We start from the raw sequence: 23,045 nt of genomic DNA on the forward strand, positions 1-23,045 counted from the left end.
AGAAAAAAAATGATGATATGGCGACTAGTGTTGAGCGCATGTGCTCGCTACTTGAGTTTGCATTGGATGCTCGTGTATACACTGAGTATCACAGGTCCTTGAGTGACATGCTCGAGTCTCTGACCCATATGTTTTGCGGCTGTTATACAGCCAAAAAAAAACAAGCGGGGATTGCCTGCAATACACGTGCAATACCCGCATGTATTTTTGGATGTCTAACAACTATGAAACATGCGGGGCGGAGACTCGAGCATATCACTCGAGTACTCGCGATACTTGATGCATACCCGAGTACACGATGCAATTGCGCTCAAAACTAATGACAACATATTCAATATGATGACCTAATGTTATCAAATTCTGTGTCATACCTCTGGGTTCAAAATGTTTACTATACCCCTTGATAAAATCCTTGAGGGGTGTAGTTTCCAAAATGAGGTCACTTGTGGGAGTTTCCACTGTTTAGGCACATCAGGGGCTCTCCAAATGGGACATGGCATCCGCTCTCGATTCCAGCCAATTTTGCGTTCAAAAAGTCACACAGTGCTCCTTCCCTTCTGAGCCCTGGGCGTTGAAGGTGGTCACCACACATCTATACAAGTCTAGTTTCCAAAATGGAGTCACTTGTGGGGGTTTCCACTGTTTAGGTACATCAGGGGCTCTCCAAACGTGACATGGCGTCCAATAATTATTCCAGCAAATTTTACAATCAAGAAGTCAAATGGTGCTTATTTAGTTCTAAGCCCTTCTGTGCGCCAAAACAGTAGTTTTCCTTCACATATTGGGTATTTGTTTACTCAGAAGAAATTGCACAACAAATTGTATGGTGCAATTTTTCTTGTTACCCTAGTGAAAATGCAAAATTTGGGGCTAAGCAGAAGAAATGCTAGCACAGGCTTCCAGTATCCATTAGTTCAGATGCTGCACATCTCCTATCTTCACAGCATAGACAATTGCCTTCAGATGACCCAACAGATAAAAGTCTAGGGGGGTCAGATCGGGAGACCTTGGTGGCCATTCAACTGGCCCACGATGACCAGTCCACTTTCCAGGAACCTGTTCATGTACGAATGCTCGGACCTGACACCCATAATGTGGTGGTGCACCATCTTGTTGGAAAAACTCAGGGAATGTGCCATCTTCAGTGTATAAAGAGGGCAACACATCATCATGTAGCAATTTCACATATCCAGTGGCATTGAGGTTTCCATTGATGAAGAATGGCCCCACTATCTTTGTACCCCATATACCACACCATACCATCAAGATACGAGATATGCAGCATCTGAAACAATGGATACTGGAAGCCTGTACTAGCATTTCTTCTGCGGTGTTGCTATCTGTGTGTCAGAGTGGGAGAAGAAGGTTGCATTGACAATACAACACAATGGGCAGCACTTTGAACTCATTTTATAAGTGGTCATAAACTTGTAAAAAACTCATGAAAGAATAAAGTTATGTTAAAACCAAGCACACCATTATTTTTCTTATGAAATTCTCAATAAGTTTGATGTGTCACATGACCATCTTCCCATTGAAAAAAATAAAGTTGGATCCAAAATGGCAGACTTCAAAATGGCCGCCATGGTCACCACCCATCTGGAAAAGTTTTCAGCCTCCCATATACTAATATGCCACAAACAGGAAGTTGATATCACCAACCATTCCCATTTAATTTAGGTGTATCCATATAAATGGCCGACCCTGTATATCCGGAGCTTAGTTCATTTGTTATTACTACCATAGATTCAGAGTGAGCGTACCTCTGTGAGACGGAAGCGCATGTGATGACACATTATATCATAATTAGGCCGGGTTTTTGTGATGTAGCCTTCCACAAAGTAAGCCGTGAAATGGTAGGGATAAAAGAGCTGTGTTTGGTGATTAGCTGGTAGGGCAAACGTTAAGTTGTGTGATTCACCAAACCGGAAGAGAACGTTCATGATGGTGCTACTGGCTGTTTTATGGGTTTTCAGGAAGAATATGTGTGTGTGAGGCTGGCAAGATCTCTCCTCTTTTCTTCCCATGTTTGATGGTCTCTTTTCACCCTCTGGCACTTGTTCAGGTGACTGCACCACAAGCTTCTGTATAACACTGACATTCTTCTCATTAACAGGACCAATGTCTAAATGTACCGAGGATGGCAAAATGGCGTTCTCGGGGTACCTGTAATAGATAATGCATATTTAATAATTTTCGTATAAAGAGTCAGAAACAGTAGAAATTTATGGACAGTGCCCAGTTTTGAGGCATTTTGGCTTAATAAAAATAAGATAATAACTAAAAAAATATATATTGCTCTTCCCTAATTAAAGTGTCTGGAGAAGCTGCAAGAAAAAAGTAGGAATGCATGGCCCTGTTCAAATCAATGGGCAGACAAGCCATGGCTTCCAAATGGAAGGCCAAATTTTTTTTCAGTGGCTTCCTTTATTTTAGCTGATAGATGGAGAGGAATTTTTTTTATTATACACATAAAGGAGACAAAACCTTTTATCATTATTTATATTCCTGTTGTTTTTCACATGAGCAGGGATCTAGTACAGTCTAGGAATATTGATAAAATCCCGGGGACACAGAATAATAAATGGGTTTATGATAACATCCCTGGGGGTATAGTGTAATAAAGGGGTTAGTGATAACATCCCTGGGGGTATAGTGTAATAAAGGGGTTAGTGATAACATCACTGGGGGTATAGTGTAATAAAGGGGTTAGTGATAACATCCCTGGGGGTATAGTGTAATAAAGGGGTTAGTGATAACATCCCTGCGGGTATAGTGTAATAAAGGGGTTAGTGATAACATCCCTGGGGGTATAGTGTAATAAAGGGGTTAGTGATAACATCCCTGGGGGTATAGTGTAATAAAGGGGTTAGTGATAACATCCCTGGGGGTATAGTGTAATAAAGGGGTTAGTGATAACATCCCTGGGTATAGTGTAATAAAGGGGTTAGTGATAACATCCCTGCGGGTATAGTGTAATAAAGGGGTTAGTGATAACATCCCTGCGGGTATAGTGTAATAAAGGGGTTAGTGATAACATCCCTGGGGGTATAGTGTAATAAAGGGGTTAGTGATAACATCCCTGGGGGTATAGTGTAATAAAGGGGTTAGTGATAACATCCTTGGGGGTATAGTGTTATAAATGGGTTTATGATAACATCCCTGCGGGTATAGTGTAATAAAGGGGTTAGTGATAACATCCCTGGGGGTATAGTGTAATAAAGGGGTTAGTGATAACATCCCTGGGGGTATAGTGTAATAAAGGGGTTAGTGATAACATCCCTGGGGGTATAGTGTAATAAAGGGGTTAGTGATAACATCCCTGGGGGTATAGTGTAATAAAGGGGTTAGTGATAACATCCCTGGGGGTATAGTGTAATAAAGGGGTTAGTGATAACATCCCTGGGGGTATAGTGTAATAAAGGGGTTAGTGATAACATCCCTGGGGGTATAGTGTAATAAATGGGTTTATGATAACATCCCTGGGGGTATAGTGTAATAAAGGGGTTAGTGATAACATCCTTGGGGGTATAGTGTTATAAATGGGTTTATGATAACATCCCTGCGGGTATAGTGTAATAAAGGGGTTAGTGATAACATCCCTGGGGGTATAGTGTAATAAAGGGGTTAGTGATAACATCCCTGGGGGTATAGTGTAATAAAGGGGTTAGTGATAACATCCCTGGGGGTATAGTGTAATAAAGGGGTTAGTGATAACATCCCTGGGGGTATAGTGTAATAAAGGGGTTAGTGATAACATCCCTGGGGGTATAGTGTAATAAATGGGTTAGTGATAACATCCCTGGGGGTATAGTGTAATAAATGGGTTAGTGATAACATCCCTGGGGGTATAGTGTAATAAAGGGGTTAGTGATAACATCCCTGGGGGTACAGTGTAATAAAGGGGTTAGTGATAACATCCCTGGGGGTACATTGTAATAAAGGGGTTAGTGATAACATCCTTGGGGGTACAGTGTAATAAAGGGGTTAGTGATAACATCCCTGGGGGTACAGTGTAATAAAGGGGTTAGTGATAACATCCCTGGGGGTACAGTGTAATAAAGGGGTTAGTGATCACATCCCTGGGGGTACAGTGTAATAAAGGGGTTAGTGATAACATCCCTGGGGGTATAGTGTAATAAAGGGGTTAGTGATAACATCCCTGGGGGAATAGTGTAATAAAGGGGTTAGTGATAACATCCCTGGGGGTATAGTGTAATAAAGGGGTTAGTGATAACATCCCTGGGGGTATAGTGTAATAAAGGGGTTAGTGATAACATCCCTGGGGGTATAGTGTAATAAAGGGGTTAGTGATAACATCCCTGGGGGTATAGTGTAATAAAGGTGTTAGTGATAACATCCCTGGGGGTATAGTGTAATAAAGGGGTTAGTGATAACATCCCTGGGGGTATAGTGTAATAAAGGTGTTAGTGATAACATCCCTGGGGGTATAGTGTAATAAAGAGGTTAGTGATAACATCCCTGGGGGTATAGTGTAATAAAGGGGTTAGTGATAACATCCCTGGGGGTATAGTGTAATAAAGGGGTTAGTGATAACATCCCTGGGGGTATAGTGTAATAAAGGGGTTAGTGATAACATCCCTGGGGGTATAGTGTAATAAAGGGGTTAGTGATAACATCCCTGGGGGTATAGTGTAATAAAGGGGTTAGTGATAACATCCCTGGGGGTATAGTGTAATAAAGGGGTTAGTGATAACATCCCTGGGGGTATAGTGTAATAAAGGGGTTAGTGATAACATCCCTGCGGGTATAGTGTAATAAAGGGGTTAGTGATAACATCCCTGCGGGTATAGTGTAATAAAGGGGTTAGTGATAACATCCCTGCGGGTATAGTGTAATAAAGGGGTTAGTGATAACATCCCTGGGGGTATAGTGTAATAAAGGGGTTAGTGATAACATCCCTGGGGGTATAGTGTAATAAAGGGGTTAGTGATAACATCCCTGGGGGTATAGTGTAATAAAGGGGTTAGTGATAACATCCCTGGGGGTATAGTGTAATAAAGGGGTTAGTGATAACATCCCTGCGGGTATAGTGTAATAAAGGGGTTAGTGATAACATCCCTGGGGGTATAGTGTAATAAAGGGGTTAGTGATAACATCCCTGCGGGTATAGTGTAATAAAGGGGTTAGTGATAACATCCCTGGGGGTATAGTGTAATAAAGGGGTTAGTGATAACATCCCTGGGGGTATAGTGTAATAAAGGGGTTAGTGATAACATCCCTGCGGGTATAGTGTAATAAAGGGGTTAGTGATAACATCACTGGGGGTATAGTGTAATAAAGGGGTTAGTGATAACATCCCTGGGGGTATAGTGTAATAAATGGGTTTGTGATAACATCCCTGCGGGTATAGTGTAATAAAGGGGTTAGTGATAACATCCCTGGGGGTATAGTGTAATAAAGGGGTTAGTGATAACATCCCTGGGGGTATAGTGTAATAAAGGGGTTAGTGATAACATCCCTGGGGGTATAGTGTAATAAAGGGGTTAGTGATAACATCCCTGGGGGTATAGTGTAATAAAGGGGTTAGTGATAACATCCCTGGGGGTATAGTGTAATAAAGGGGTTAGTGATAACATCCCTGCGGGTATAGTGTAATAAAGGGGTTAGTGATAACATCACTGGGGGTATAGTGTAATAAAGGGGTTAGTGATAACATCCCTGGGGGTATAGTGTAATAAATGGGTTTGTGATAACATCCCTGCGGGTATAGTGTAATAAAGGGGTTAGTGATAACATCCCTGGGGGTATAGTGTAATAAAGGGGTTAGTGATAACATCCCTGGGGGTATAGTGTAATAAAGGGGTTAGTGATAACATCCCTGGGGGTATAGTGTAATAAAGGGGTTAGTGATAACATCCCTGGGGGTATAGTGTAATAAAGGGGTTAGTGATAACATCCCTGGGGGTATAGTGTAATAAATGGGTTAGTGATAACATCCCTGGGGGTATAGTGTAATAAATGGGTTAGTGATAACATCCCTGGGGGTATAGTGTAATAAATGGGTTAGTGATAACATCCCTGGGGGTATAGTGTAATAAAGGGGTTAGTGATAACATCCCTGGGGGTACAGTGTAATAAAGGGGTTAGTGATAACATCCCTGGGGGTACAGTGTAATAAAGGGGTTAGTGATAACATCCCTGGGGGTACAGTGTAATAAAGGGGTTAGTGATAACATCCCTGGGGGTACAGTGTAATAAAGGGGTTAGTGATAACATCCCTGGGGGTACAGTGTAATAAAGGGGTTAGTGATCACATCCCTGGGGGTACAGTGTAATAAAGGGGTTAGTGATCACATCCCTGGGGGTATAGTGTAATAAAGGGGTTAGTGATAACATCCCTGGGGGAATAGTGTAATAAAGGGGTTAGTGATAACATCCCTGGGGGTATAGTGTAATAAAGGTGTTAGTGATAACATCCCTGGGGGTATAGTGTAATAAAGAGGTTAGTGATAACATCCCTGCGGGTATAGTGTAATAAAGGGGTTAGTGATAACATCCCTGGGGGTATAGTGTAATAAAGGGGTTAGTGATAACATCCCTGGGGGTATAGTGTAATAAAGGGGTTAGTGATAACATCCCTGGGGGTATAGTGTAATAAAGGGGTTAGTGATAACATCCCTGCGGGTATAGTGTAATAAAGGGGTTAGTGATAACATTTATGGTAGATTACAGTGGTTAATAATGCATGGAAACAGATAATATATATAAATGTCGCTGGAAGTGAAAATTATGTGGTCTGCTCGGTGAGTGGGGCAGGTGACAGCCACAAATATCTGGTGGATCGTATGCCTGAGCAGAAGGTAATGAATACGACTGGTGCAAGATATCTACCACTCGCACACGCAACTAAGCAGATGTCAGTAGACATGACATCACCGGTCCCATTCGGCTTCTAATGCGAAAGTGAGCAGAGCCGGATTATCATTTTAATGTTTTGAGCAAAAGCTGAACTCATGGAATTAGCCAGATGAGCATGGAATTCTTGTAGTTCTGGAAAAACTGGTCCATTTTTTATAGCCATGATCAGAGCACAGATCTTGTCACTTGGAGAAGGTAAACTGTTGCATTTAACACCTTTGCGCTTTTCATACAGTTAATAATGTGTTTGCAACCTATGACTTATATTTCAGAATGTGATAACCATGACTTTTTGCTATGAGTTACTGTCAACCTGTAGAGTTAGAGACATCACCTGGTTACCTAAATTGCGGGTTTACTGTATGCCCACATTAATATACAGTGGGGAAAATAAGTGTTTGATACACTGCCGATTTTGCAAGTTTTCCCCCCCTACAAAGAATGGAGGGGTCTATATTTTTATCGTATGTACACTTCAACTGTGAAAAACAGAATGTAAAAAAAAAAATCAGAAAGTCACATTGTATGATTTTTAAATAATTAAATTGCATTTTATTGCATGAAATAAGTATTTGATCACCTACCAACCAGCAAGAATTCTGGCTCTCACAGACCTTTTGGTTTTTCATTAAGAAGCCCTCTTGCCCTGCACTCATTACCTTTATTAATTGCACTTGTTTAAACTCGTCACCAGTATAAAAGACATCTCTCTACACTCTCAATCAATCACACTCCAACCTCTCCACCATGGCCAAGACCAAAGAGCTGTCTAAGGACACCAGAGACAAAATTGTAGACCTGCATAAGGCTTGGAAGGGCTACAGGACAATAGGCAACCAGCTTGGTGAGAAGGCAACAACTTTGGCGCAATTATTAAAAAATGGAAGGACACAAGATGATTGTCAATCTTCCTCGGTCTGGGGCTCCATGCAAGGTCTCGCCTCATGGGGTAAGGATGATTCTGACAAAGGTCAGGAAGCAGCCCAGAACTTCACTGGAGGACCTGGTCAATGAACTGAAGAGAGCTGGGACCACAGTCTCAAACATTACTGTTAGTAACACACTACGCAGTCATGGATTAAAATCCTGCAGGGCACGCAAGGTTCCCCTGCTCACGCCAGCACATGTCCAGGTCCCTTTGAAGTTCACCAGTGACCATCTGGATGATCCAGAGAAGGCATGGGAGAAGGTCACGGGGTCAGATGATACCAAAATACACTGCTCAAAAAAATAAAGGGAACACTCAAATAACACATCCTAGATCTGAATGAATGAAATATTCTCATTGAATACTTTGTTCTGTACAAAGTTGAATGTGCTGACAACAAAATCACACAAAAATCATCAATGGAAATCAAATTTATTAACCAATGGAGGCCTGGATTTGGAGTCACCCCCAAAATTAAAGTGGAAAAACACACTACAGGCTGATCCAACTTTGATGTAATGTCCTTAAAACAAGTCAAAATGAGGCTCAGTATTGTGTGTGGCCTCCACGTGCCTGTATGACCTCCCTACAACGCCTGGGCATGCTCCTGATGAGGTTGCGGATGGTCTTCTGTGGGATCTCCTCCCAGACCTGGACTAAAACATCCGCCAACTTCTGGACAGTCTGTGGTGCAACGTGACGTTGGTGGATGGAGCGAGACATGATGTCCAAGATGTGCTCAATCGGATTCAGGTCTGGGGAGCGGGCAGGCCAGTCCATAGCTTCAATGCCTTCATCTTGCAGGAACTGCTGACACACTCCAGCCACATGAGGTCTGGCATTGTCCTGCATTAGGAGGAACCCAGGGCCAACCGCACCAGCATATGGTCTCACAAGGGGTCTGAGGATCTCATCTTGGTACCTAATGACAGTCAGGCTACCTCTGGCGAGCGCATGGAGGGCTGTGCGGCCCTCCAAAGAAATGCCACCCCACACCATTACTGACCCACTGCCAAACCGGTCATGCTTAAGGATGTTGCAGGTAGCAGATCGCTCTCCACGGCATCTCCAGACTCTGTCACGTCAGTCATGTGCTCAGTGTGAACCTGCTTTCATCTGTGAAGTGCACGGGGCGCCAGTGGCAACTTTGCCAATCCTGGTGTTCTGTGGCAAATGTCAAGCGTCCAGCACGGTGTTTTGCTGTGAGCACAACCCCTATCTGTGGACGTCGGGCCCTCATACCACCCTCATGGAGTCAGTTTCTAACCGTTTGTGCAGACACATGCACATTTGTGGCCTGCTGGAGGTCATTTTGCTGGGCTCTGGCAGTGCTCCTCCTGTTCCTCCTTGCACAAAGGCAGAGATAGCAGTCCTGCTGCTGGGTTGTTGCCCTCCTATGGCCCCCTCCACATCTCCTGGTGTACTGTCCTGTCGCCTGGTAGCGTCTCCAGCCTCTGGACACTACGCTGACAGACACAGCAAACCTTGTTGCCACAGCTCGCATTGATGTGCCATCCTGGATGAGCTGCACTATCTGAGCAACTTCTGTGGGTTGTAGAGTCCGTCTCATGCTACCACGAGTGTGAGAGCACAACAAACAATCAAAAGTGACCAAAACATCAGCCAGAAAGCATTGGTACCTGGATGTGGTCTGTGGTCCCCATCTGCAGAACCACTCTTTATTGAGTGTGTCTTGATAATTGCCAATAATTTCCATCTATTGTCTATTCCATTTGTACAACAGCATGTGAAATTGGTTGTCAATCAGTGTTGCTTCCTAAGTGGACAGTTTGATTTCACAGAAGTTTGATTTACTTGGAGTTATATTCTGTTGTTTAAGTGTTCCCTTTATTTTTTTGAGCAGTGTATAACTTTTTAGTATCAACTCCACTTGCCATGTTTGAAGGAAAAAGAAGGATGACTACAACCCCAAGAAAACCGTCCCAACCGTGAAGTATGGTGGAGGAAACATCATACTTTGGGGGTGCTTTTCTGGAAAAGGGCCAGAAGGACTGCACCGTTTTGAAGGGAGGATGGATGGGCTCATGTATTGCGAGATTTTAGTCAACAACCTCCTTCCCCCAGTAAGAGCATTGAAGATGGGTTGTGGCTGCGGCTTCCAGCATGACAATGACCCAAAACACAGAGCCAGGACAAGTAAGGAGTGGCTCCGTAAGAAGCATTTCAAGGTCCTGGAGTGGTCTAGCCAATTTCCAGACCTGAACCCAATATAAAATATTTGGAGGGAGTTGAAACTCAATGTTGCCCAGCGACAGCCCCGAAACGATAAGGATCTGGAGAAGATCTGTATGGAGGAGTGGGCCAAAATCCCTGCTGCAGTGTGTGCAAACTTGGTCAAGAACTACAGGAAACGTCATGACATCTGTAATTGCAAACAAAGGTTTCTGTCCCAAATATTAATTATGTTTTTCTATAGTATCAAATACTTATTTCATGCAATAAAATGCAACTTACTATGTAAAAATCATTCAATGTGGTTTTCTGGATTTTTTTTTAAGATTCTGTCTCTCACAGGTGAAGCTTACCTACGATAAAAATTACAGATCTCTCCATTCTTTGTAGGTGGGAAAACTTGCAAAATCGGCAGTGTATCAAATACTTATTTTCCCCACTGTATGCCTTTTATATGAGAACCAACACTGTGGATGTTTACTGTGCTTCATTATAAAACAATCAAAGTGACTAAGGGCTCATTCAGACATATGTTTTTCTCATATGAGTGCTAGCTGGGTTTCTTCATAGATAGCACTCATCCATATGATAGTTTATGGAGCTGTTCACATATCCGATTATTTCCTTGCAAAATCACGGAGACATGTCCGATATTGATCCAAGTGTCGGATCAAAATCAGCAATGCAAGTGTAAGGCACCATGGAAAAAAAATAAATTTTTCACTGACTGATAAATATGAGAAGGTGTTGGATAAGATGACTGAATGGGCAAACACTTGGCAAATGAGATTTAATGTAGATAAATACAGAGTAATGCACCTAGGATGGAGTAATCCTATTACTACATAGATAAATACAGAGTAATGCAACTAGGATGGAGTAATCCTATTACTACATACACATTAAATGGGAGTATACTCAGGACTACAGAACAGGAGGAAGACTTGGGTATTCTGGTTACAAGTAAGCGGAGCAGCAGTGCTCAATGTCAAGCAGCAGCCACAAAAGCAAATAAGATTTTAGGATGTATAAAAAGAGAAATAAAATCCTGCGATCCCAACGTATTGTTACCCCTTTATAAATCACTGGTGAGGCCACATCTGGAATATGGGATCCAGTTTTGGGCTCCACATTTTAAAAAAGGATATTCAGAAGTTAGAGTCAGTTCAAAGGCGGGAAACTAGCTTATTACAAGGGATGGAGGCCTCTCATATGATGAGAGGTTGGAAAAGTTGAGTCTGTTTAGCTTAGAAAAAAGACGCCTCAGAGGAGTTCTCATTTACATGTATAAATATATGTGTGGTCAGTACAAAGGACTAGCACATGACTTATTCCTCCCAAAGACTATACTAAGGACCAGGAGGCACTCATTACGGGTGGAAGAAAGGCGATTCCGGCACCTAAACAGGAAAGGGTTTTTTACAGTCAGAGAAGTCAGACTGCGGAATGCCGACCATAAGAGGTAGTGATGGCCGACACTATAAAAGCCTTCAAAAAAGGACTGGATGATTTCCTCAGTACACATAACATTGTGGGCTATAGTTAAATTAGTGACAAATTATGTAATTGCTGGAGAAAGGTTGAACTTAATGGATCTAGGTCTTTTTTAAAGTTGAAACTTTTTTTTCTCATCAGTGAAAAAAACTGTTGAAACTCTGACCAAACTCTAATGAAACTCAGTCCATTTATCTCGTACGTGAAAAAAAACCCCGATGAAAACAGTGAAGTCTGAAAGAAGCCTGAGGTCCCTGGAATATAGTTCAGAATAAGCAAAGGTCAGCACATTATTAATACCCTGTCAGGACACATACTTGTAGCTTTTTATACCTGAAGGCGGCTTCCAAAACAAATTGAGATAAAGTGAGAAAATATACCTTGCAATAAATTCTCACTGATAAAATGTTATCAGAATATGCTTGAAAGAACAATACAATTAATAAGACCAAGTAGTAAAAACAGAAAATCTGTGGAGTGTGAGGTAGTAGAACATGTAGGTGAAAAAAGGTTGATGAAAGATATTCAGAAATAATGGTTCTCTTGTGTGTGAGGGCATCATTCTTTGTTACATTTTCTATAAATAATTTTCAAAAATTAACCAGTGATCACAAAACTTAAAGGGGTTGTCTGGTGGAAACAAGTTGATAAGTGATAACTTATTGATGGATGTTGGTCTGACGTCTGGGACCTTCACCAGTCGGCAGAACTGGGAACTTTTATCACAGTTAGAATGGAGCGGCACTGCACATGCTCGACCGCTGCTCCTATCATTCCCTATGGTGCTACCGAGCGCTGCGCTCGTCTTTTTCTGGAAGCCACGTAGAGGATGAATAGAGTAGCGTTTTGTCAACCAACCTGCCAGTCCATCTTGTAATGGGGATAGAAGTTCATCAATGGGGATAAAAATCCTGTTCTGCCAATTGGTGCAGGTCCCAGCGGTCAGACGCCACAGCAATTAATAATCCAACCACTGTAGCTTTAATTGTATTGTGTAATAACGCCAGACAATACTGCTACTAATAATAAATAGTATATCACCTACAAAGAACAAACTGAGTCAATATATCTCCAGAAAGTTATAAAAACAATCATTTTTGTATGAAGTAAACAATAACACACAATGATAAAAAAGAGGCCATGCTGCTTAGCACTGGCACTCAAGGAAACCATTTTCCATCTATACAGATCAATTGAGGTAAACAGGAATGAGCTCAAAAAAGGAAAGGGAAACACAAAGGTGACATGGAGTATAAATTATTATTATTTATTATTATAGCGCCATTAATTCCATGGCGCTTTACGCGTTTAAAAGGGGTATACATACCAAACAACAAGTACAATAATTTGAACAAAAATGAGTTGGCGACTGGTACAGAAGGAGCGAGGACCCTGCCCGCGAGGGCTCACAATCTACAGGGAATGGGTGAGGATACAGTAGGTGAGGGTAGAGCAGGTTGTGCAGCAGTATGGTGGAGCGGAGGTTACTGCAGGTTGTAGGCTTGTCGGAAGAGGTGAGTCTTTAGGTTCGTTTTGAAGATTTCCATGGTAGGCGAGAATTTGATTTGTTGGGGTACAGAGTTCCAGAGTAGGAGGGATGCGCAGGAGAAATCTTGTATGCGATTATGGGAAGAGATAAGAGGGGAGTAGAGAAAGAGATCTTATGAGGATCGGAGGTGGCATGCAGGTAAGTACCGGGAGACTAGGTCACAGATGTATGGAGGAGACAGGTTGTGGATGGCTTTATATGCCACAGGGTTTTGAACTGGATTCTCTGGGCAATGGGGAGCCAGTGAAGGGATTGACAGAGGGGAGAGGCCGGGGAATAACGGGGGGACAGGAGGATTAGTCAGGCAGCAGAGTTTAGGATAGATTGGAGAGGTGCAAAAGTGTTAGAAGGGAGGCCACAGAGCAGGAGCTTGCAGTAGTTGAGGCGAGAAATGATGAGGGCGTGCACTAGTGTTTTTGCAGATTCGTGGCTGAGGAATGTGCGGATCTGGGAGATATTTTTGAGTTGGAGTCGGCAGGAAGTGGAAAGGGCATGGATATGAGGTTTGAAGGAGAAATCAGAGTCAAGGGTTACCCCGAGGCAGCGAGCTTGCGGGACTGGGGAGAGTGGACAGTCATTGACTTTGATAGATAGGTCAGATGGGCGGGTTGAGTGAGATGGGGGAAAGATGATGAATTCAGTTTTATCCATATTAAATTTTAGGAATCTAGCAGAGAAGAAGGATGAAATAGCAGACAAGCAGTGTGGGATTCTGGTTAGTAAGGAGGTGATATCAGATCCAGATAGGTAGATCTGTGTGTCATCAGCAGGGCCGGCGTCAGCACCCGGCGTACCCGGGCAAATGCCGGGGCCCTGAGCAGGCAGAGGGGCCCACTGGCGGTCGCGCACCCCGCTGGGCTATGGGCGGAGAAGAGCGGTGTCAGCGCCCGCCCTTCTCCGCCGCTTGCTCAAGGCCCCGGCAGCCGGATACTTACCTCTCCCCGTGCCTCCGCAGATCAGCTGTCTTCCTGCTCTACGCTCCCTGTGACGTCTCAGGTCAGAGGGCGCGGTGACGTCTTTACACCGCGCCCTCCCCTGAGCCGTCACAGGGAGCGCTGAGCGGGAAGACACCGACAACGCTGGAGTTCGGAGCCGAGCAGCGGGCAGCGGGCAGCAGGTAGCAGGTGAGGAGAAGGGAGGTGAGTATTTGATTTTTTTTTTTAATGTATGGAGGCATGGGGCATTATAAAGAGGGGGGGGGACATCCTGCATGGGGCATTATAAAGAGGGGGGGGACATCCTGCATGGGGCATTATAAAGAGGGGGGGGACATCCTGCATGGGGCATTATAAAGAGGGGGGGACATCCTGCATGGGGCATTATAAAGAGGGGGGGGACATCCTGCATGGGGCATTATAAAGGGTGTGGCAGCCTGCATAGTGCATTATGTGGGGGGGAACAGCCTGCATGGAGCATTATAAGGGGGGGCAGCCTGTATGGGGCATTATGTGGGGGGTAACAGCCTGCATGGAGCATTATAAGGGGGGGACAGCCTGTATGGGGCATTATGTGGGTGGTAACAGCCTGCATGCAGCATTATATGGGGGCCAGTATCCTGTATGGAGAGTTATAAGGGGACCGGTATCCTGTATGGAGCGTTATAAGGGGACCGGTATCCTGTATGGAGCGTTATATGGGGGCCAGTATCCTGTATGGAGTTTTATAAGGGGACCAGTATCCTGTATGGAGCGTTATATGGGGGCCAGTATCCTGTATGGAGCTTTATAAGGGGACCAGTATCCTGTATGGAGCGTTATATGGGGGCCAGTATTCTGTATGGAGCCTTATATGGGGGCCAGTATTCCATATGGAGCCTTATATGGAGGCCAGTATTCCGTATGGAGCCTTATATGGGGGCCAGTATTCCTTATGAAGCGTTATATGGGGGCCAGTATTCCGTATGGAGCCTTATATGGGGGCCAGTATTCTGTGTGGAGCGTTATATGGGGGCGAGTATCCTGTATGGAGCGTTATATGGGGGCCAGTATTCTGTGTGGAGCATTATATGGGGACCAGTATCCTGTATGAAGCGTTATATGGGGGCCAGTATTCCGTATGGAGCCTGATATGGGGGCCAGTATTCTGTGTGGAGCGTTATATGGGGGCCAGTATCCTGTATGGAGCGTTATATGGGGGCCAGTATTCTGTGTGGAGCGTTATATGGGGGCCAGTATCCTGTATGAAGCGTTATATGGGGGCCAGTATTCCGTATGGAGCCTTACATGGGGGCCAGTATTCTGTGTGGAGCGATTCACCGGTTTCTGAGCTATTCTGGAATTTACAATAGATATCACTCATGTAATGTAAGAAGTGAAATCTTTGCATTGTACTATATATATATATATATATATATATATATTTCTCCGCTGTATCTCTGCATCATGAATCGTGGTATGTGTTAAAGGGCCCACTGAGACTCTTTCGCCCGGGGCCCAGAAAAACCTGGAGCCGGCCCTGGTCGTCAGCATAGAGGTGATACTAAAAGTCGTGAGACTATGTGCTGTCCCAGGCCGAAGGTGTAGATGGAGAAGAGTAAGGGTCTTAGAACTGAGCTTGGGGGACACCGACAGATAAGGAGCGAGATGAGGAGGTGGTGTGTGAGTGGGAGACACTGAAGGTCCGGTCTGTTAGGTATGAAGAGATCCAAGATAGGGCCAAGTCTGTGATGCCGAGAGATGAGAGAGTCTGTAGTAAGAGGGAATGGTCAACTGTGTCAAAGGCAGATGAATATTTTTCATGGTTCCGTTGAGATATAAAATACACTGTTACTCCGTGTTACCTAGCTGAACTATTTAATAATGTTATATTGCATGTGTTTGTCCTCTCTATATCACACTTGATTTTTATTATTTGATTGATGTGGATCACACATTGTACGTTAGTTGACAGCAATGACAGATACACAGGTATCGTTTTTTCTGCATACATATACACACATATATGCTTTTTTAAGCTCCTGATCGCACAATTTATCTAGATTTATACTCCATGTCACCTTTGTGTTTCCCTTTAATTTTTTTAGCTCATTCCTGTTTACCTCAATTGATCTGTATAAATGGAAAACTTTTTCCTTGTGTGTCAGTGCTAAGCAGCATGGCCTCTTTTTAACATTGTGTGTTAATTTTTACTTAATAAAAATGATTGTTTTTATAACTTTCTGGAGATATATTGCCTCAGTTTGTTCTTAGTAGGTGATACATACATTGTTGAGTTTTTATCGCCAAATATGATTATTGCAGTTCTGAAATCCCTTTTTCTATTATAATAATAATAAATAATACAACAATATGGATGTGAATTATAATAGACCAATCTATAAAAGAATAAATAGATATACATTTTTGCACCCAAAGTCATTAAATTCTCTTATCCAAATTCAATTTTCTCAAATTACTCACCTTATCAGATTCTGTAATAAAATCACAATGGAAATTATTCCAGTGATGATAAACACAATATATAATTGCCTCAGATGTATGATTTTTCTTTTCCTGCAGGTAAGACAAAAAGTCAATTCAAATCCAAGGAAGGTAGATGACCTGGTATGGGGTGGGTTATATGGTGACTATTGGGAGTTGGATTATCTAGTGTCTAGTGGGGAAGGTTGGGTAACTACCTTATGTTTGTTGGGGATTATTGGTAGATATTAACACCTTCACCCCCCCAAGCCTGTTTTCACCTTCATGACCAGGCCAAATTCTGACCAGTGTCACTTTATATGGTAACTCTGGAAAGCTTTAACGGATCCCACTAATTCTGAGAATGTTTTTTTGGAGACATATTGTACTTCATGATAGTAGTAAAATTTGTTCGATATGACTTGCATTTATTGGTGAAAAAAATGTAAAATTTGAACAGTTTTGCAATTTTCAAACTTTTAATTTTTATGCCCTTAAACCAGAGAGTTAAGTCACACAAAATAGTTAATAAATAACATTTCTCACATGTCTACTTTACATCAGCACAATTTTTTAAACATCAATTTGTTTTTGTTAGAAAGTTAAAAGGGTTAAAAGTTGACCAGCGATTTCTTATTTTTCCAACAAAATTGACAAAACCATTTTTTTTAGGAACTACATCACATTTGAAGTTTCTTTGAGGGGTCTATATGACCGAAAATACACAAAAGTGACACCATTCTAAAAACCACATCCCTCAAAGTCCCCAGAACCAACATTCAAGAAGTTTTTTAACCCTTCAGATGCTTCACAGAAATTAATGCAAGGAAAAAATTAACATTTAACTTTTTTTTTTTACATTTTTTTTTTATTTTAGACTCAAAGTTTTTTATTTTTTCAAGGGTAAGAGGAGAAAGTGGACCCTAAAACTTGTTGTTCAATTTCTCTTGAACACGCTGATACTGCATACAGTACAGACCAAAAGTTTGGACACACCTTCTCATTTAAAGATTGTACATTCACACTGAAGGCATCAAAACTATGAATTAACACATGTGGAATTATATACTTAACAAAAAAGTGTGAAACAACTGAAAATATGTCTTATATTCTAGGTTCTTCAAGGTAGCCACCTTTTGCTTTGATGACTGCTTTGCACACTCTTGGCATTCTCTTGATGAGCTTCAAGAGGTAATCACCGGAAATGGTCTTCCAACAATCTTGAAGGAGTTCCCAGAGATGCTTAGCACTTGTTGGCCCTTTTGCCTTCTCTCTGCATTCCAGCTCACTCCAAACCATCTCGATTGGGTTCAGGTCTGGTGACTGTGGAGGCCAGGTCATCTGGCGTAGCACCCCATCACTCTCCCTCTTGGTCAAATAGGCCTTACACAGCCTGGAGGTGTGTTTGGGGTCATTGTCCTGTTGAAAAATAAATGATGGTCCAACTAAACGCAAACCGGATGGAATAGCATGCCGCTGCAGGATGCTGTGGTAGCCATGCTGGTTCAGTATGCCTTCAATTTTGAATAAATCCCCAACAGTGTCACCAGCAAAGCACCCCCACACCATCACACCTCCTGAATTCATGCTTCACGGTGGGAACCAGGCATGTAGAGTCCATCCGTTCACCTTTTCTGCGTCGCACAAAGACACGGTGGTTGGAACCAAAGATCACAAACTTGGATTCATCAGACCAAAGCAGAGATTTCCACTGGTGTAATGTCCATTCCTTGTGTTCTTTAGCCTAAACAAGTCTCTTCTGCTTGTTGCCTGTCCTTAGCAGTGGTTTCCTAGCAGCTATTTTACCATGAAGGCCAGCTGCACAAAGTCTCCTCTTAGCAGTTGTTGAAGAGATGTGTTTGCTGCTAGAACTCTGTGTGGCATTGACCTGGTCTCTAATCTGAGCTGCTGTTAACCTGCGATTTCTGAGGCTGGTGACTCGGATAAACTTATCCTCAGAAGCAGAGGTGACTCTTGGTCTTCCTTTCCTGTGGCGGTCCTCATGTGAGCCAGCTTCTTTGTAGCGCTTGATGGTTTTTGCAACTGCACTTGGGGACACATTCAAAGTTTGCCCAATTTCTCGGACTGACTGACCTTCATTTCTTAAAGTAATGATGGCCACTCGTTTTTCTTTACTTAGCTGCTTTTTTCTTGCCATAATACAAATTCTAACAGTCTATTCAGTAGGACTATCAGCTGTGTATCCACCAGACCTCTGCACAACACAACTGATGGTCCCAAACCCATTTATAAGGTAAGAAATCCCACTTATTAAACCTGACAGGGCACACCTGTGAAGTGAAAACCATTTCCGGTGACTACCTCTTGAAGCTCATCAAGAGAATGCCAAGAGTGTGCAAAGCAGTCATCAAAGCAAAAGGTGACTACTTTGAAGAACCTAGAATATAAGTTATAGTTTAAGTTGTTTCACACTTTTTTGTTAAGTATATAATGCCACATGTGTTAATTCATAGTTTTGATGCCTTCAGTGTGAATGTACAATTTTCATAGTCATGAAAAATACAGAAAAATCTTTAAATGAGAAGGTGTGTCCAAACTTTTGGTCTGTACTGTATGTGGGGAAATACTACTGTCTGGGTGCACGGAAGGGCTTGGAAGGGAAGGAGCACCGTTTGACTTTTTGAATGCAAAATTGGCTGGAATCATTAGCAGACGCCATGTCGCATTTGGAGAGCCATTGATGTGCCTAAACATTGGAAACCCATCAGAAGTGATCTCATTTTGGAAACTAGACCTCTAAAGGAATGTGCAGTATCCAGACCCCTTTAAATTTTTCACTCTTTGTTTCATTGCAGCCATTTGGTAAATTCTAAAAAGTTCATTTTTTTTCTCATTAAAGTACACTCGGCACCCCATCTTAACTGAAAATAAAACAGAAATGTGGAAATTTTTGCAAATTTATCAACAAAGAAAAACTGAAATATCACATGGTCATAAGTATTCAGATCCTTTGCTCAGACACTCATATTTAAGTCACATGCTGTCCATTTCCTTGTGATCCTCCTTGAGATGGTACTACTCCTTCAGTGGAGTCCTGCTGTATATATATGATATGACTTGATTTGGAAAGGCACACACCTGTGTATATAAGACCTCATCGCTCACAGTGCATGTCAGACCAAATGAGAATCATGAGCTCAAAGGAACTGCCCAAGGAGCTCAGAGACAGAATTGTGGCAAGGTACAGATCTGGCCAAGGTTACAAAAAAATTTCTGCATTACTCAAGGTTCCCAAGAGCACAGTGGCCTCCATAATCCTTAAATGGAAGAAGTTTGGGACCACCAGAAGTCTTCCTAAACCTGGCAGTCCAGCCAAACTGAGCAATCATGGGAGAAGTGCCTTGGTGAGAGAGGTAAAGAAGAACCCCAAGATCACTGTGACTGAGCTCCAGAGATGCAGCAGCAAGATGGGAGAAAGTTCCACAAAGTCAACTATCACAGCAGCGATCCACCAGTCGGGCTTTATGGCAGAGTGGCCCAACGGAAGCCTCTCCTCAGTGCAAGACATATGAAAGCCCGCATAGAGTTTGCTCAAAAACACATGAAGTACTCACAGACTATGAGAAATAAGATTCTCTGGTCTGATGAGACGAAGATAGAACTTTTTGGTGATAATTCTAAGCGGTATGTGTGGAGAAAACCAGGCACTGCTCATCACCTGCCCAATACAATCCCAACAGCGAAACATGGTGGTGGCAGCATCATGCTATGGGGGTGTTTTTTAGCTGCAGGGACAGGACAACTGGTTGCAATTGAAGGAAACATGAATACAGCCAAGTACAGTGATATCCTGGATGAAAACCTCTTCCAGAGTACTCTGGACCTCAGACTTGGCTGAAGGTTCACCTTCCAACAAGACAATGACCCTAAGCACACAGCTAAAATCACGAAGGAGTGGCTTCAGAACAACTCTGTGACCATTCTTGACTGGCCCAGCCAGAGCCCTGACCTAAACCCAATTAAGCATCTCTGGAGAAACCTGAAAATGGCTGTCCACCAACGTTCACCATCCAACCTGATGGAACTGGAGAGGATTTGCAAGGAAGAATGGCAGAGGATCCCCAAATCCAGGTGTGAAAAACTTGTTGCATCATTCCCAAGAAGACTCATGGCTGTACTAGCTCAAAAGGGTGCTTCTACTCAATACTGAGCAAAGGGTCTGAATACTTATGACCATGTGATATTTCAGTTTTTCTTTTTTAATAAATTTTCAAAAATATCTACATTTCTGTTTTTTTTTCAGCCAAGATGGGGTGCAGAGCGTACTTTAATTAGAAAAAAAATTAACTTTTTAGAATTTGCCAAATGACTGCAATGAAACAAAGAGTGAAAAATTTAAAGAGGTCTGGATACTTTCCGTACCCACTGTATATAGATGTGTGGTGAGCATCTTCAACTTCCAGGTGATTCACAGAAGTAGAGCTGTGAAAATAAAAAAATTACATTTTTCCCATAAAAATGTTCTCTTAGTCCCAAATTTTGCATTTTCACAAGGGTAACAGGAGAAAATGCACTGTACAATTCTTTGTGCAATTTCTCTTGAGTATGCTGATACCCAATATGTGGAGGAAAACTACTGTTTTGGCGTACAGCAGCCCCATATTTTGCATTTTCATAAAGGTAACAGGAGAAAATGCACAATACAATTTGTTGTGCAGTTTCCTGAGTACACCGATACCCAATACCCGATATCAATCACAACATTAAGGGGGTTAAACTGCCGGGAGAGGTGCAGGCACCACTCCTGGCAGTGAGTGCCGGGTGTCAGCTATGATATTAGCTGAACACCCAGCGACGATCGCATAGCTCCTGTGAGTCAAAATCGCAAGGACGTACCCAGTACATTCAAGGTCGGGAAGCACTTCCCAACCATGACTTACTGGGTACGTCCACGGTCAGGAAGGGGTTAATGTCAAAGGGTTATTCCAGCTCTGCTGACTTCTGTATCTGGAGGTGAGAGTGATGTCATATCTACAAATACCGGCCAGGACACACACTACAGTTATCGTGCACTTATCCTATACACTAGAATAATACAGGAGCAGACAAGCTTATATATTTTTGATTGGACAGCACACTGACCCATGTTATTCAATAGGGCTGTTCAGATGAACGATTTTTTTCTTGGTCCAACTGTCTGTAGGAAAAGAGTTGCAGCACCTACTTTTACCGATACATTTCTATTATAAACCAAGAAACTGTATTTGATCATGTACCTTTTTTAGAGTAGATGTATGAAAAGGGATGTAAAACAATGGACACACGGATGAAAATGAGAAGAAAATCATCCAATTTCCTGGATGAGACTCAGATGATTTTTCATACGCTCGTCTGCAGCCGGCCTTAGTCCTAGTCCTGTCTGTTTTTTTTTTTTTTTTTTAGAATTTCATTAAGTGATTCGCAAATCATTATTAAAAATGGATCTGTGTCTCAGGTTTGTGAGACTCTGAGCAGGTCCTAGCCTCATCTGTTTTGAGGATCAGACCCGGCCATTTAAAGTCTATGGGTATCTATGAGCAATGGATGACAGACTGAAGACAGACTTTGTACATTAGTGTTACATTTAAGTTTCATGCGTTTTTAACTGATACATTTAGGCTATGTGCGCATGATCAGGATATGAAGCAGAAATTTCCTGACCATTTCTGAATCTCTTTGGCAGGAAAAATGCTGCGGAAAAACCTAGCAGTTTTGCCACATTTTTGATGCGGTTTTTGAAGCGTTTTTGTACATCAAGGAATGCTTTTTGGAGCTTAATAACGTTATTTGATGGGACATTGCTTAAACCCTTGGATTACCTTCAGAACTGTGTGAGTATATTGGTTAATCTAAATGATTAAAGAATGTGTCTGTTGTATTTCAAATAAAGTGTTTGCTCTGTGTCTGTATGTTTATTTAACGCTTTAATTAGGTTTGGTCATGAAAAGGTCTGAGTGACACCTTGTCATAACCAAACAAAAGAGCTAGATGTCAGCTGATCCCATACACCCAATCTTCATTAGCATTTCCATTTATGTAATTTATGCAGTAGTTGTGAGCTGCTATTTTTAGCCTAGGAAGGTTCCATTTCCATACATACACTGTGTGCAGAATTGTTAGGCAAGTTGTATTTTAGAGGATTATATTTATTATTGATCAACAACTATGTTCTCAATCAACCCAAAAGACTCATAAATATCCAAGCTTAATATTTTTGGAAGTTGGAGTGTTTTTTTTTTTAGATTTGGCTATCTTAGGAGGATATCTGTTTGTGCAGGTAACTATTACTGTGCAGAATTATTAGGCAACTTAATAAAAACCAAATATAATCCCATCTCACTTGTTTATTTTCACCAGGTAAACCAATATCAGTGCACAAAATTTAGAAATAAACATTTCTGACATGCAAAAACCAAAAATTCCATCCATAGATTCTGTGAGTTTCTTGATCTATTTTCGATCAACATTGCGTGCAGCAGCCACCACAGCCTCCCAGACACTGTTCCGAGAAGTGTACTGTTTTCCCTCCCTGTAGATCTCACATTTTATGATGGACCACAGGTTCTCTATGGGGTTCAGATCCGGTGAACAAGGGGGCCAT

The 23,045-nt window shown here is 42.3% G+C and overlaps 1 protein-coding gene across 2 annotated transcripts in view; it reads right to left on the bottom strand.

The window, feature by feature from the left end:
- The window catches only part of LOC141259001 (galactose-3-O-sulfotransferase 2-like), a 97,162-nt gene that overhangs the window by 5,888 nt on the left and 68,229 nt on the right, over positions 1-23,045 (bottom strand). For both annotated transcript variants that reach the window (XM_073674369.1, XM_073674368.1), the window contains 2 exons: positions 16,445-16,537; positions 1,764-2,166 (listed from right to left, as the gene is read on the bottom strand). In XM_073674369.1, the coding sequence (XP_073530470.1) occupies positions 1,764-2,166; positions 16,445-16,537 (496 nt within the window). The remainder of the gene's footprint in view (positions 1-1,763; positions 2,167-16,444; positions 16,538-23,045) is intronic.

This window comes from Phyllobates terribilis, unplaced genomic scaffold, assembly GCF_046119375.1.
Source record: "Phyllobates terribilis strain yellow unplaced genomic scaffold, ASM4611937v1 Scaffold_3__8_contigs__length_932513732, whole genome shotgun sequence".
Lineage (NCBI taxonomy): Eukaryota > Metazoa > Chordata > Amphibia > Anura > Dendrobatidae > Phyllobates > Phyllobates terribilis.